This window comes from Dermacentor albipictus, chromosome 3, assembly GCF_038994185.2.
Source record: "Dermacentor albipictus isolate Rhodes 1998 colony chromosome 3, USDA_Dalb.pri_finalv2, whole genome shotgun sequence".
In the NCBI taxonomy this organism is placed as follows: domain Eukaryota; kingdom Metazoa; phylum Arthropoda; class Arachnida; order Ixodida; family Ixodidae; genus Dermacentor; species Dermacentor albipictus.
The window spans coordinates 73,147,405-73,162,660 of record NC_091823.1 but is presented as its reverse complement, the minus strand read 5'-3'; the positions used below and the strand labels follow the sequence as shown (position 1 = coordinate 73,162,660).

Genomic DNA, 15,256 nt, shown 5'->3' with positions numbered 1-15,256 from the left:
AACTCGCGCCGTCGCCTTCAAGGCTGACCACGTGACACCGTGACGTCACGACAGAGGAGAAACGGGGCTCCAACTCGCGCTGTCGCTCGCGGCGTCGCGGCGGTATATAAGCAGCTGCGCTTGCCTCTGCTAGACACTCACGAGGTGAGATGCCTCCTGGAGACAGAGCTGCTCGTTCGAATGAGAAGCGAAGGTTGCGGCGTTCTACAGAGACTGATTTTCTAGGTGGCTTTGGCTCAACTCTTGCAAGATGGGCTGGGTGGGAATCAAACCAGGGTCTCCGGAGTGTGAGACGGAGACGCTACCACTGAGCCACGAGTACGATGCTTCAAAGCGGTACAAAAGCGCCTCTAGTGAATGCGGTGTTGCCTTAGAAACGAGCTGTTTCTAAGGCTCAGGCGTGCGTCGCTTGCTCAGGCGCACATTTCGTTGCCGCGCCGAACGCTGCGTTGCTCGACGCTCACCGCGTCCAATGCGGGGCGCGTAGTCGCTGCGCCGTGGCCCATTGTCACTCCTTGGCGGGTCGACGGGAACGCTGTCGCGTTCCTCTTGAAGGCGAAGCAGAGTAACGCATGAGTTGTTTCTTCGTCTAGCCGAACCAAATATAGCCAAGCAACAGCAGTTCACCAGGCTAAACAGTGGTTCAACAACTAAAATAAAGGCTAGTATGCTTCGCATCCTGGGCTTAAGCCACAGCCATTTTTTTGTCCATCATTCTGTTGCACCGGTAAACAGCAATTACTCCGGCCGAGGAGAGCTTTTCTAGGGTTTCTGCCGGACTTCGGACTTAAAGAGGAGTCTACACCACGAACTATTCCTTTAGTGAAGGCAAGATGCGGGGGAATGAAAGCACTCACTTGCATCGATCCAAATGATGAGCACTTAATAAGTCGTATACACACGCCTGGTCTGGCGAACGGCAAACAATCCCACCTCTGCCAAACTGTCGCACATCACTGATGTGCAAGTAGTGATGCGTTGCCGCCTGAAGTTCCGCCTGAACTGCCTTCGGGTTGTTGAGCCGGATGGCTCCTCCGTGCAAAGGCACCAGCGCCACAGGAATGCTGCTCACGGGCACTACGAAAGAAAGCTTCAAGAGGCATTTGATCAGGTGGTAGCGAGGCCGACCAAGGCGGAGATCACCCCGTGCCGTCCCCTGGGGAATCTTTCGACATTTGTGGCACTATCTCCGTATAAGACAATATAAATTTATCTTAAATCCCTGCTTGGTATCTACAAAACTGGACTAAATCCGCCCGACACTTAGCCAAAACCCCGAAAGCTCACTGTTGCGATCCGGACACCAAGAGGCGAAGGCAGGCAGCACCGTCAGCCATATGCGTCAGCCCTCTGTAAAACGGCGTTCGATTCGGCTTCTTCTTCTTCACCAGCTTGCCTCACGCAGAAACGCGCTCGTTCCACTGTTCGCGCGTTCGTCGTCGTCTTCCACTGCTGGCGCCATCGGAGCAATTAAGATATATTCAATTCAGGCACTCGAACCCACGAGCTTTAGTGGGAGAAAAGTAATAAGTAACGCATTCAACTGAGAATGTCAAGTAATTTAATGAATGTCTCTTGAGCGCGCGTGCTTTCGCCTTGACTCTCTTTAGCGTATGCTGAATGTCAATTTTTTTCTTTTGTTGAACGTACGCCACCTTTACAACGAAGTGACCCGATCGAATGACAAGTGACATCATTGGAGGTTCCGAGCATTTCGTTATAAAGGCGTTAGATGAGTAACGAATGCAACTGGCTTTGGCGTGATTGGTGTATTTCGACGTACGTCACTGCTTGTCCTCAGGCAGGCTAGACGCACTGTGCATTAGTCGGGAAAAGCCGATTTCGCTGTAGTGAATATACACGTGTACTTTAATGTAATTATGTTCATACATGTCCACATGTCGGCGGGGCGTAAGTAAATTGTACTACACATGCACTTATGTCTCCCTGTACTCAAGGAAAGGCTCCCATGCATTATAGTGGTTGTTATAATTATGTATGTGTATACATGTATCTGAAAAAAATAATATATAGCGAGCAAACCACCATTATGCCACCATAACCATTCCTTTGTGCCCAATGTTATTCGCTTGAGTTCACTACACGCTCTAGAAGAGGCCAATTGTTGCAGGCAAGGGAGTGAAAGAAGGGTGCCATTCCAAGCCAGGATTTTAAAGGGACACTAACGGCAAATACCAAGTGTGCGTGGACTGTTTACATACCATTCGAGAAACATCGCAATGCTTGTTTCGTGCCAAGAAAATACTTAGTTCACGAGAAAATTGCATTTGAAGGGCCCGAATACCTTTTTCGAAATTCAAATCTCCCGCCACACAAGCGGGGAAGTGATGACGTTGCATACGTCATCACCACCCTTTGCTGCCGTCGGTGAGTAAAATCTGCCTGACTGATGGCGGTACCGAGCCAAGACAGAGTGGTGGATTCGCCTCTGCAGCTGCTTTTTGGTCGTGTGACAAAGACTGTTCGGGCATCCCGCGACATCACATGAAGTTGAATTCTCTGCTACTTGCAGTTTGTGCGAGTTCCGCGAGCCAGCAAAACCAGCGCAGCACTACGCGATCAGGAACGTAGCGAAAACGAAACCTTTCGACCGCCCGCGTCGTTGTCAACAGTAATTTCAATGATTTATTTTTTCTAAAAATGAAATAGAACTGGACACGTAGCATTTTATTTCATCTTGCAATACAATACAAATATGTTTTTTGCAACGGGCAATTGCGTAGTAGTGACAGAATTTGACTGAGGAGTGCTTTCGTCATCGGGCAAGTGTTTGAATGTCCCGGGAGTAACGTTGGTCCCGGGAGAGCCTCTAATCATGTCCTGCATTTACTTCAATTTCTCGATTAGTAAGGCTCTGTTCGCGATAATATGGAGGCCTTAGAGATTCTTGAGCAGCTAATCTGCAGCTCAAGAAGCTTATCTCAGCTCGAGCAGCTTATCTTGACTTAGTATTTGCTTTTAGTGTCCCTTTAAGTCCTGGTGGTTCCAGAATCTAGGCCAGTTTGGCAGAATGCGTCTAAAAAGCCTAAAAAGCGGAGAAAATTTGAGGGATATGGCAACACAATGTGCGCGCTCTCCGCTACCGAGGCGTAGAATTTCATGCCATAATTATATTACGAAAATCTGTGTGCTGAGGAATTTAAAGAGGGACGTCGCGCGATTCACATGGCTAGAGTACACTGTAACATGAACTGTAACCGGCTGTAACCTGTGCTTTAACATGTGCCTTTAACCTGGCGGTGTATGATACATAGAGTTTCTCACTATAAACTCTATGGTATGATATGCCGGCATGCCAGGAGGCGCCACAAGCGCTGGTGACTTTCGTGACGTTTGTGTTGTTTAAAAATGGCGGCAGAGTTCATGTAAGTGCATGTGGCAGTCATGCTCTTCCCGGTATTATTTCGTTTACAGTCCTCTCTGTAATGCTCATGTTCGTGATGCAGGTTACTACAGTCTCGGCTTCATTTGGCTCAACGCCAGGTACAAGTTTTCTTTTCTCCCCTCGTCTTCAAGCTGGAAAAATAACTGTTACACTTGTCATCCATATTACTGTATCAGGGACCGTACGAAAGATCTGATGGGAGAGACCTGAACGAGAGAAGACCAACGGCTTTAAACATAGGTGTGCATAAAATGCGGAAGATCTCTAAAACTAGTGTATATAACAAACTAACTACGTACTTTTCAGGATCTATATCGACCGCTGACGGATCAGCGCTTGTTAAGATGGGCTGCACAACAGTAGTCTGCGGTGTGAAAGCGGTAAGCGTTTGAAGTTAGATCGACGGTTCATAAACTCCTAAAAGGTATTCTCTTTTTCACTATTTATGTTGTGCGTGCTCTCTGACCTTCTTTAAAGGAACTTGCTGAACCGGCCGTCACTACTCCGAAACAAGGGTTTATCGGTAAGTCCGGCGGGGTAGCAACACAGTCGTTTTCCGCTCACCAGTGTGCAATTTTTGATCAGTTTCTTCCGCTTCATTGTATCAGCTACCCACTCCTTTTTCAGTTTCCTGGCATAAAGAATGGCAGCATTTTATCAAACCTCTTAAGCAGGCCTTGTTTCTTGTTGCCGTAGTATTGGACCTTTATTTTCGTCGTGTCGATGCAGACCTTGTCTCTTATTACGTGGCTGTGCAGCGTTAGTGTTTACGTCGTATCCTTGGCACGATTTTAGAGGCATTCATTATTGCTTGTGTGTAGCTCTTTTCACAACTTATGCACTAAGTCAAGTTCTATTTAACAGTTAATTACCTCGATTGGAGGTGACCTGATTTGAGGGAATACTTGTTACCTCTGCCCGGCACCTGCACATCTGTGCCTGCTGGAGCAAGACTCGCTATCGCATTAAAATCGACTGTATTGGTGTGCAGTGCCAAATGTGGATCTGCTGCCTCTCTGTTCACCAATGTTTAAGACAGGACCTCCGAGTGAACAGGCCCAGGCTTTAAGCAAGATGATGCTCGACGTTCTGACCAGGTGATCATCATTGTCTGCCTTTTTCTCTTATGTTGGAAAGTATGCATCCAGTAACCTTTTGAAAAAATATTCTGTTGCAGTTCAGAAAGCATAAACCTAGAGAAGTTGTGCATAGAGGAAGGCAAGGTACGTTACAGAGCCATCTTGGTTGTAGTTGTCATTGTTCATAATGCATATCAAGCATGCAGCTTTCACATTTGTTTCTTTCATATTGAACTTCTGTTCCTTTTTTCAGCTTTCTTGGTGTCTTACTGTTGATCTGACGTGTCTGGACTATGATGGAAACATGGCAGAAGCGTGCATCTTGGCTGCCACTGCTGCGCTCTGTTCATTAACGCTGCCCAAAGTGGTCACAAGCGATGGTGAAGTCAATGTGTTACTGGAAAGAGAGAAGGTAGACATTAGCGATGGACCCCTGGCAGCCACATTTGCGGTCCTTGCAGATGATACTATTGTGGTTGACCCAACACATGAAGAAGAATGCCTTGCTGCAGAGACCTTCACAGTCGTCTTGAATGCTGATGACAACATCTGTGGAGTTCACAAACCAGGCAAGTTGTTTGTTGTGTATCATTCAAATGTTAAGCCTAGTGTCTGCAGATTTTTACGAAGCAGTTTGTTGTTATGCAAGGGTGGAAACATGGTCCTTGTAGAAACACTTACATACACTCTACATTAATTAGCTAAAAGAATTCATTCCAGGCATCCCACACTACGTTTCAAATGTTTTACACTCACTTATGTATATTCCTCATGAAGAATATAGTTAGTAAAAGAAAAAGTCCATTTGTATTCTATCATCCTGGGTGACATAATAAATGCCAGTTGTGAACTAATGAGTGCTACCGGAGCCGCATAATGCTTATGGTTTGGCTTTTCAAGTACAGTAACAAACTACTTGCATGCTATTCACCCAGGGCTTGCCGCACTTAACGTCGGTGCTGAACTCACCGTCTTGTTTTCATGTTTCGCAAGTAAATTAGAGCTCTGAGGGCGTATTCTGTAAGTGTCCACCTAGTAGACATGTCCATTTTGTCTGCTGCTGAAGTTCTAATTGGCTAGGCTGGGGTACACAGCAGTTCAGCAGCAGATGAAATGGACATGTCCACTAGGTGGACGTCGACACAATACACCCCTGGGCCCTGGCACAATGGTGCATTAGTAAACTGTAGACCTTGTACACCACCATACCCATGGGTGCTGTCATGTTTGGTCATGTGACAGCGCCCGCCATCGGCGGACTCTGATCGGCGTTTTCTCACTTAACAATGGCCATGGTGGCCTCAAGCACAGCTAAGGCAGCTGCTATTTCGGCCACTATGGTGAGTGGGTAAACAATGCATAATTACAGATGCAGTGTAAGTGTACCTTTCATTTAACCATTCCAGTTAAATTTGTCATTTGTGCAAGCTTACTGGCTGAAGGTGACAGTATGCAGTAGCGTGATGTTTGCTTTTATCCTTTATATTCTAGTCCTTATAGTGGTAGATTTGAAAGGCTGTTGCGGCCTTGTGCCTGTTGTTGTTAACTGTATATGCTAAAACTTTGTTTGGGAATAGACGTGTGCGTGTGCAGAAAGTGCCTGTTTGTGACCAGGTGACGCAGCACTGATAACTTAATTTGGGAAAAATTTTCTGGTTATCTACCAGTGCAGATTAAAATGCATTTGCATACGCACGTACAAAAATGTTGCAAGTAGCTAAGCAATCACTCACCTGCTGTTTGATTTGTGGCGCAGAAAGAAAACTCGCTGTGCCCGCCTAATATTTTGTTTGATTTTGCCACTGTGGAAAGTGAAGTAGCTCGAGTAAGCCAGACACTTTTGCTTGGGGTGGACGTAGCATTGGCTTGTGTTTTTATCGAGGTTAAACATTCCATGATATCTTGTGCCAGCTGCAGTGGTAGTACTCTGTATTGTAGCTGAAGGTGGTGTTAGCTTTTAAGTCATTGCCAGTAATCGGCTATGCAGCACTGGCGGCTGAGCTCATGTTCGCCTTGTGGAAGGCGTGCATGACGAATGGCTGTAAACATGGCCACTCCTTGTGCATCTGAAGTGGATGCTTGCAAACAGTCTCATACCACACCTTGAAGCCTCTGATGCAATTTTTGCAATTCGTAAAAGATCGCGTCTTCCTTCTGCTCTTCCATATTTTGAATAAATACTACCATAGTACTAAGCAATCCCCGAACTCTTGGCGGAACATTGGTGGATTGGCCGGCAGCGGCTGATGCCTGCTTGCTCTCCATTCAGAAGGCGTTCACTGGTGGCGTGCCTCTAGTGGCCCCTGGTGCACTGTGAGCAGACTGCTCACTCTAAAAGGTCTATGTGGTATGGTGCGCAACATATGCACAAAACTGGAAAACCACTTCAGTGTCTTTTTAATGTGCAGCCACAGGTACCTACTTCTCTGTGTGAGAAAATGGAGAGTTTCTAGACACTTCGTGCCAGCACAGCTGTTTTGCAAGCATAGTAGGCCTGGGAAAAAAAAAAAGATCACCCTTCCACTACTGTGAAGAGGGGTGCAAGCGAAGCTCATGATCCGTGGCTCTTCGTTGGCGTAACGCCTCAGCCTCGCACTCCCTCATGGCGAGGTTGGCACGTCGATGACAATCCATTTCTTGAGCGAGATCCTGGTGGCGTTAATGAAACACTGCCTGTTCTTCGGCTAAACGCACAACACGCAGCCCGCTCCCGCTGCCGTTCCTTCAGCGCAGCTTGCTCTTCGGCAGAACGAACCAAACGCGGCTTCCCCATCTGACTGCCGGGCCTGAAATGGCAGGAAATGGTGGGTGCGAGGCAAGCGAACGTGTGATCATACCCTTTCCTTCCTCCAGAGGGAGGGGACGCCTGTGATTGGCTTGCGCCTTGCGCCGCATCTACTTCTTCATGCATATAAAATCCCGTATTAAAGGGCATGTATGATGAACTGACAGTGGCTGAATCCGTTAGCATGGTGGTCTTGCATCCTAGAGGTTGGGGTTCGAATCTGCAGCCTGACAACCAATTTTTATTTTTGCACGGCTCAAGTTTTTTCATACTGAAACACCAACGCCAACACAAGTGAGGCAGTACAAGCTTCTATTGAAAAAGCATTGCTTCCATCTTGCTATCCAAGGATGATACGGTTTTTAAATGTGAGCTGTAGGTAACTATAAATATTGTGATCCTTATGCCAGCACATTTATTCAAGTGTGAGGGATTTGAGAAATGTGTAGTGTTAGTGGCTGTTTTCACACACAACAAAAAAAGCTGCTGTAGGAAGAAAGCGATTTTCTGCAGTTTATGTAACATAACCCTCTATATGTCTGTTATATTTATGCAGAGTGGAATGCAGTAAATCATCTACAATTCTCACCTCCTCACCATCATCATTGTAATAACTTTTGGTGGTGTGGATGATAGATAAAACAAATAATAAACACAGCCACTGCAGTTTAGCAATACTCACAAGTTGGCTATTCCCACCTAGTTTCAGTGTATATTGGTGTTTTATGAACCTAGGCAGAGAATCTCTGGGCAGAAGCTTACCTTGCGGCAAGAACAACCAGTACAGTTATCGTTTCATGCAAACCAGGTAGAAGATACGAGAGTTTGAAAGGGGGCGGAGTGCTCATGCGGTGATCAGAAGGTACTCTTAAGTTTTTCAGAGCTCACTTCAGCAACTAGCGATGTGGACTATATGGCTGCATTCTTTCTTTTCAGGTGGCTTTGCCCTTGGCATTGACCAGATGTCCCAGCATGTGGAAATTGCAAGAAAGCTAGTGAAGGACACTCGTGATTTGCTTTCTACAGCTCTGTCTAATGTAACTGAGTGCACTGCATAGAAGCAAACCATCAAATGCTAGTTTAATGTGAGAAGTTGTAAGATCACAGGAAAGCAAAAAAAAGAGCTTTATTTCAGTGAGAGTCAACCTTTACTGAACATTAAAAATGTACACATTCAACGACAGCAACACTCAGGAAAAAAAGGCATTGCTTTGAAACTTCATGCGAGTTAAAAACTATTCTTTACACATTTTGTATGTACATATTTTGTCGCCATCACACGCACCTCTACAGGGCAGCCTGCAGGGTTTGCCCAAGAAATGCGACCTTTACACAATTTGCAGTGCGGTGGCAACAAGGGAAATAGTATAAAGTGTGCGAAATCCCTTGTTACGTAAAAACAATGCATTGAGGAAAAAAATAATGCTATATACTTCATAAAAATCTCCTTGCTTGCTGAGTGGCATGATCTGATTCTATGTACAACACTGGAAAGTGGTTTACAAAGGCAGCAACAGTGCTTTGTAACAGCAACAACACTTTCCCTGGCCATGTCTCAGTTTTGGTAGCCAAGATGAAGAATATTCAACTCAACTGTCCGACGACCTGCAGATGTTAAAATTTTCCTAAAAGTTAACTATAGAGGACCACCCTCCAAAATGCAGGAACAGACTAACAATGCACTTGGTGAACCAGTTTCGACAGCAGACGTGCGCTGAAACTATCTGGCTGGTTGCAAATTTTAAAAGTTTCCTAAAAGTGGATGTAAAAAAAAAAGAATGTAATGAGATGCATAACAAAGAGGACCACCCCCCTCAAAATGTAGGAAACTATGTGCTTGGTGACCACTCCGAAGCAGTTGCTGAAAATTTATGGTGTGCTGATGATCTATGGCATTTCTTCTGTAACATGCGAAACAAAGCAAGGCCTGGCTGCGGTTATGTTGTGCATGCAACCTAGAGGGACTCGGCAGAATTATAAACGTACACAGCCACAGCTAAAAAAAAAATCATGAAACTGGCCACCTCTCATGCCTGAAACAGAACTGAAGGGGGACATGCTTACCTAAAAAATAATACAACAAGGTGGAGACGGCCTGCTTGAAAAAACATCACAAATGTTATAGGCCAACTGCAACAAAATTTAGGCCACGTAGAAACCTTAGTTTCAGATGGCAGTATTTTACATCTGAAATACGAGCAGCTGGATGGAAGGGGGGGAAAAAACGCCGCCGATACGAGTTGCTGGAAATGACATAAAACCCATAACGCTGAGAACCAGTGTGGCTCTTTGTGATTTAGTGACACCCGTGGTGAGTCAAAAATCTTGGAGGCCATGGTCTGGGATTTGTGTCAGATCTGCAGACCACCAAGCGCATACGTTGGCTGCCATTTAAGGGGTGTTAATAAGAAAATTGGACAACTATCAGCCCCAACGATTTTCTAAAATTGATTCGATAGTGTGTAATCATAGCCAAAATAAAATTTTGTTGCAGTTGGCCTTTCAAAATTGCTCTCGAGGTATCGCTACGAGCAATGCTATGTTTTGCCGGACTTCTTGCGGCTGCGTTGCCTCGCAGCAGCCCCACTGCCTCCGCCAGGCTGCTGAGGAGCTGCACTGTGCGCTTGAAGCTGCAGCTGCTTTTGCAGGGCCATTTGCAGCTGCTGATTGTGCACAGCTGTTGGTCCTTCATGTAAAGAAACCATTGCATGGTCTGTAGTAACGCAAAGAAGTTAGCTTTGGCGCACCATAGACAAATACAAAGATAACACAGTGTCCTTAACCCTTTCAGTGATGTACCTGTGCATATGCACACCTGTGGCCTCACCAGAGATAATTTATGAACGTGGACCACCCACAGACTGACTGTGCCATCCACTTTAAAATTTGTCAAAACTAGTACTGTTGTCACATGTGCACTTCTGATCGCGATCAATCCAGATAGGATTTCTTGATCGCAACCAACAATAGTCACTGCTGCACGGTCCAACGATCCGGATCGAGTAATCGTCTGCTGTTCATTGGCGACTCTCAGAACTGCATGATGTATTGGCTACTGGGGCACGAAAAGCTGAGGACACAAAAAGATGTGGTACACACAGGCGTTGTTTCGTCCTTTCAAGCGCTATAAACCTCATGTCATACCAACATGCCTGAAACGCTGCGGTATTGGCTGCAAATTAGAATTTGCAGAGAATGCTTAAGTTTGGACACTATTTTTAAAGCTTACTAATGCTGGTAAAAATATTTCTAAACTTTTTTTTATATTGAGCAGCCTTCACTTTTTGTTTTTAGCGTTTTCGGAATACTGCACTGGAGGGCGCAGATGTCAGCCTCCGATAATGATCACCCAGATCCGGATCCCGAAGGATCGCAAATGACCATGTAGCAACAACTGATCCGGATCGGCCCCGATCGCAATCAGAAGTGACGTGTGGCACTGGCATAACAAAGCTTATCAACCATTGCTGTTGCTCATGTTTCTCGCTTTACAACATGTTAATCCTAACATCCAAATCTTCCATACTACAAAACAGTGATTGCAAGTTCTAAAACCAGATTGGGCCGAAAAGATCAGATGTGGAGCTAGCAAACAAAAAAGGAGGAATTGCTTACAGTATGCTCTTAACGCAAGTTTCCTGGAATAGTGCGAAATTCGCAGTTACTGTTTATGTCCTCTATCCTCGAGTTAAATATTTAAGAGCTTTCTTAGGCTGAAGTGCAGAAGTGCAAACAACAGGATGAAAGAAGGTGAAGTAGCGCAAGTATACTGCCTACTTCAACTTCGAGATCTTTTACGTACTTTCTTTAATGCGAAGGCATTATATGCCCCATTAAGTGAAAATCAGTTGGCATGACCAAAAGAAGGTACCAAAAGTAGCCGCCGGCGCAAAGAGTAAAAACACGTCACGAACTGCTCGGACTGACATCGCATTTCTCAGGGAGGTTCCTGTGAACAATGTAGATTAATGCCTTTGAAAAGAAAATATGGTAAATTTCTGTCTGGGCAAGAAATGAACCTGGACCTCCGGGGTGCGAGATGAGCACACTTCCCTGACGCCATGGTGGCTCCATGGTTCTGGTTGACTGAACGTATGCCTAGTGCATGCATCATTGGGCATGTGATGGCACAACCAATGTAGAGGAGGTGGTGCCATGTCATGAATGTATAAAATGAGTGTATAAAATAAATATAATTACTTGCCAATTGAAAGCGGTTCTTTGAGTTATGAACTCCTCGCGAGCAAGCGAGCGCATTGAGACACTTGACGCATTTTGATTTGGCCTAACAGAGGTGCAGTTCGAATGCAGGCGAGAGCTCGTGCGGACAAGGACTGCATGGAAAAAACACTTCACCAAAGGGACTATGACGCTTTTGCATTCCCACACATAAGCAGTCTTTCTACTGCACTTTTTTCATGCTCTTTAGTGCCCAAGTGGTGGTGATGGGACTATTGTTATTGCAATTATGGTTTTACTGCAGACAGTTTAAAGCTTTACTTTCACAAAAATGGGAGGTGGGTCCAAATCTGGCAAGAGTGCTCCTGTGGTGTTAGTCACAGTCAAACAAAAACATTCCAAGGGTCATATCTTGTACACATAACACCCATTTACCCAAGAAAGTATGCGGGAGAACAGCCATCACCGTAGCTCAATAGGTACAGCATCAGATGCGTTGTGCGGAAGATGTGGGTTCTGCTCCCGCCGGTGACACATCGCATTTTGTTCTCTTTACCTTTACTTTATCATTTCTACATTTCAATTAAAAACCACAGGTAATTCCCCTATACTGTTCTTGGCTTCATTGTCTGTTCGTGTGGTTGTGACTAAAAAGAGATCCCAGTCCCTTGGCTTTCATTATTCTTCCCACCCTATGTTGTTAGGCCACTTAAGGGAGACCGTGTGCAGGTTCCACACTCAATCGCCCACCATCTTGCTCCAATTTTCCTTTGCGGTACAAGAGTACATTCACATGAGTTACTGAACGCGAGGCACTCCTTCAGAAATCTGGCATTGTCCCAATCATGACTGTAAGGCTAACATTTTTTTGCAACATGTAAGATTCCCTTAGGTTTGCCAAACAAGGAAACAAATGCAATGGCCTATTAGAGGACACCAGCTTCATTGATGACGACCCATCTATTTAGTTCCTACGTTACTCTGGGCTGATGTGAGAAGTCTGAACAGGGTTCTGTCTCATCTAGGCAGTTTCCAGTGCTCTGCTTCGTGCCATACTGGATTGCACCAAGAGGGCATGCAATAAATATTATAATGGAAGTGAAGGAAACGTCGCCACTTTACAGCAGTGGCATCTACTTGTTTTCACATAGCGATGGGGGAAGAAACGTAAGTTGTGTAAAGCAATCCCATGAGCTGAAAGAGCATGCAAAGTCCCAGTATGGTCTGTGATATTGCTACGGAACAGCCGCCACAGTGTGGCTGCACTGAGGAGGACGAAGACGACGTGTGTGCCGGTTTGATATAGCGTCGCCATTTTGGCTCCGTGAGCTTACCTGTAAATAAATTGTGAATAGTATTCGGCTTCAGCTTCACGCAACATTAATTAACCCACCAGTAAACACCAGTAAATTGAAGGCGTCGTCAGCAATGCCTTTGAGGACGTGATTAACCTTATCGTCCTCAGTCATGTTCGGGTCAGCCTTGGCACAAAGGGCCAACACGCAGAGAATGTACGACACGTAGGACTCGGTCGACGTCTGTACACGTGTGGCAAGGGCTTTCTTGGCGTTGACTTGCTGACCAAACGGATTGCCAAAAAGGTCGCGTAGCTTGTCTTTGAAGAGATCCAAGCTCGAGATCTTCTCTTCGCAAGTCTGGAACCACGCCAATGGAGCTTCGTCGAGGTAGAAAGTCCGTTGGCAAGCATAATAGTCGGATGCCACCTGTGACTGGTGCTGACACGTTCGTATAAGCGGAGCCAGTCATCAACATCAGGACTGCCAACTCTGTTGAAAACACCAGGATACCGAGCTGGGGAAACTGCGACGTAGGTCAGGGTTGCAGGCAGAGACGCTTGCATAGATGAAGTGCCGCCAGCAGGAGCCGAAGTTGCATTGTTGCCATTGCGACCGCTGCGAAGCTCCATGACGGGTACGGGGAACGCCCACCTCCACCAAATTAATGTTACGTGAAGCTGAAGCCGAATACTATTTACAATTTATTTACAGGTAAGCTCACGGAGCTAAAATGGCGATGCTATATCAAACCGGCACACACGTTGTCTTAGTCCTCCTCAGTGCAGCCACACTGTGGCGGCTGTTCCGTAGCAATATGTAGGTCCAGAATAAGAAGGAACGTTGCTATTTCATCTCTGATGGGCTATAATGTGCCTTCGAATGTGCATTCACTGTTTTCTAAGAGCTGCCAAGACATTCTGTAGCAACTGGGGTCAGTGTTAGGATCACCACTGAGGTCAGGCACGTGTGCTTATCTGTCAAGTTCAAATAATCCAGCCAAAGCCCATTTCAGGATCAAAATAACTGAAGTTTTGGTCCATACAAATGTATGGGTACCAGTCAAAACCTTCAGTCGAGATCATATTGCTTAACTGAAGTCAGATTAATAGAAGTGTACAGGAGCTATAAGTGACTCACACACAACAGTGTGCAGTATGTAATGGTGACTATCAAGACAAGGGGTGCACAGCTAGAAGTGGCACAAGATTGAAGTGATGACATCATCAAGTCAACAAGTATAGGCTAGCAGTAGAATACTGAGACATGCATGGCTCAGGTGCAGCTAGTGCAATGTCCTAGTGGGTATGCATTCTGACAGCAGTTAGTGCAGAATGTTGAAATATGAAGCCACAACAACGTGATGCCTACCTGTGGCATTGTTTACAACATTGGATGCAGCTGGGGGCATCTGCCGAGGCAATGTCCCAATCAGTGGCAGTGTCTGTTGGCCCCCAGGAACCTGTAAGCAAGACGCAAGGACGATGTCATGTTGGATGTTTTCCTTTGGCATGTAACTTGTCACAGCAATTCAAGTACAAGTAGTGCAACCAATATATTGAGGGCCTCCATTCAAGAACCTCCTCTGATCTCGGTGGATTAGCTTTAATAGCAGTTGGTGCAGCATTTGTTGCATCCTTGCTCTGACTAGCTGCTGCAGTTGGGTGTGTAAAGTCTGAATATTGCAGTAAACTGTGTGAACGCACAGGCTTGGCCAGAAGTCTAGACCATAAGGTTGGTCCAAGCGTATCCAAGTCACTTTTGCAGTGAGTGTAAAAATCACTATTTAAAATTTTATGCAAGAAGGGAGCAACGAACAAAACATGACGCTATCGTGGAGTGCACTTCATGGAGTGCCAGTTGTTTGTTCGCACTATGAATGCTTCACTGGCACTAGACTCGGTATCTCATTCGCTTGCCTCAATCTGCAAACTATTGTGTGGGCAACAGTTATCTCTCTTTAATGTTGCAAAAGTCACTCGAGAACTATAAGTAATCAACAGTGATCAAATGAGATGTCTCGGGAGCCGATGTTTTAAAATGGGGACCTGTAAGAGATTTAAATTTAAGAACCAAGGCAAATGCACTGATTGCACTGTGCACCCTCAATTTCACCTCCAAACTGCCCTCTGCTTTACACGTCAAGGAAGACGTCTTTGCCACAGGTGGCACTGTTTGCAGAAGTGTTGGTGGCACTGTAAAATGGGTGCACGCTGGCTATAAGTCTACAGGTCTATACAGCTGAGCCTCTACACAATGGACACTGATATGACGAAGTGAATCTAAAATGTTTCCCACTGATATCTGCATGTCACGAATATTCATCCCCTTGAGGTGCTGTGCATGCAATCGTGCATGCCTAGTGCATCAAAAGCAAAAGCATTGATGAAAATAATGATATTTAAAACATGTCACACACATGTTGAAACTCTTCTTATTAGACCTAAGCTGCAAGTTTCGATAATATGTGTAAAGTGTTTTAGTAAAACGAGTCGGAAGGCAGACGGCTGGC

At 45.5% G+C, this 15,256-nt stretch overlaps 2 protein-coding genes across 2 annotated transcripts in view; one reads left to right on the top strand and one right to left on the bottom strand.

Annotated features, from left to right (window-relative positions):
• The first annotated feature begins 3,284 nt into the window (after nt 1-3,284).
• LOC135900646 (exosome complex component RRP43-like) lies at nt 3,285-8,408 on the top strand. The gene is made up of 9 exons (XM_065430158.2): nt 3,285-3,386; nt 3,468-3,504; nt 3,583-3,646; nt 3,713-3,786; nt 3,884-3,929; nt 4,398-4,503; nt 4,584-4,629; nt 4,739-5,054; nt 8,207-8,408. Exons 1-9 carry the CDS (start codon nt 3,370-3,372, stop codon nt 8,326-8,328), a joined length of 828 nt encoding a protein of 275 aa, XP_065286230.2. The 5' UTR covers nt 3,285-3,369; the 3' UTR covers nt 8,329-8,408.
• Spt20 (transcription factor Spt20 homolog) overlaps nt 8,379-15,256 on the bottom strand; it is a 34,712-nt gene continuing 27,834 nt past the window's right edge. The window contains exons 20-21 of the mRNA XM_065430156.2: nt 14,116-14,206; nt 8,379-9,956 (exon numbers count right to left, since the gene is read on the bottom strand). Of these exons, the coding sequence (XP_065286228.2) occupies nt 9,808-9,956; nt 14,116-14,206 (240 nt within the window). The 3' untranslated portion in view covers nt 8,379-9,807. The remainder of the gene's footprint in view (nt 9,957-14,115; nt 14,207-15,256) is intronic.

Excerpts from the sequence above, each read along its gene's own strand:
- LOC135900646 (XM_065430158.2), top strand. Across the intron at positions 3,505-3,582 it reads TTCATTTGGCTCAACGCCAG|GGACCGTACGAAAGATCTGA; the intron begins GTACAAGTTTTC and ends TTACTGTATCAG. Across the intron at positions 3,647-3,712 it reads ACCAACGGCTTTAAACATAG|GATCTATATCGACCGCTGAC; the intron begins GTGTGCATAAAA and ends CGTACTTTTCAG.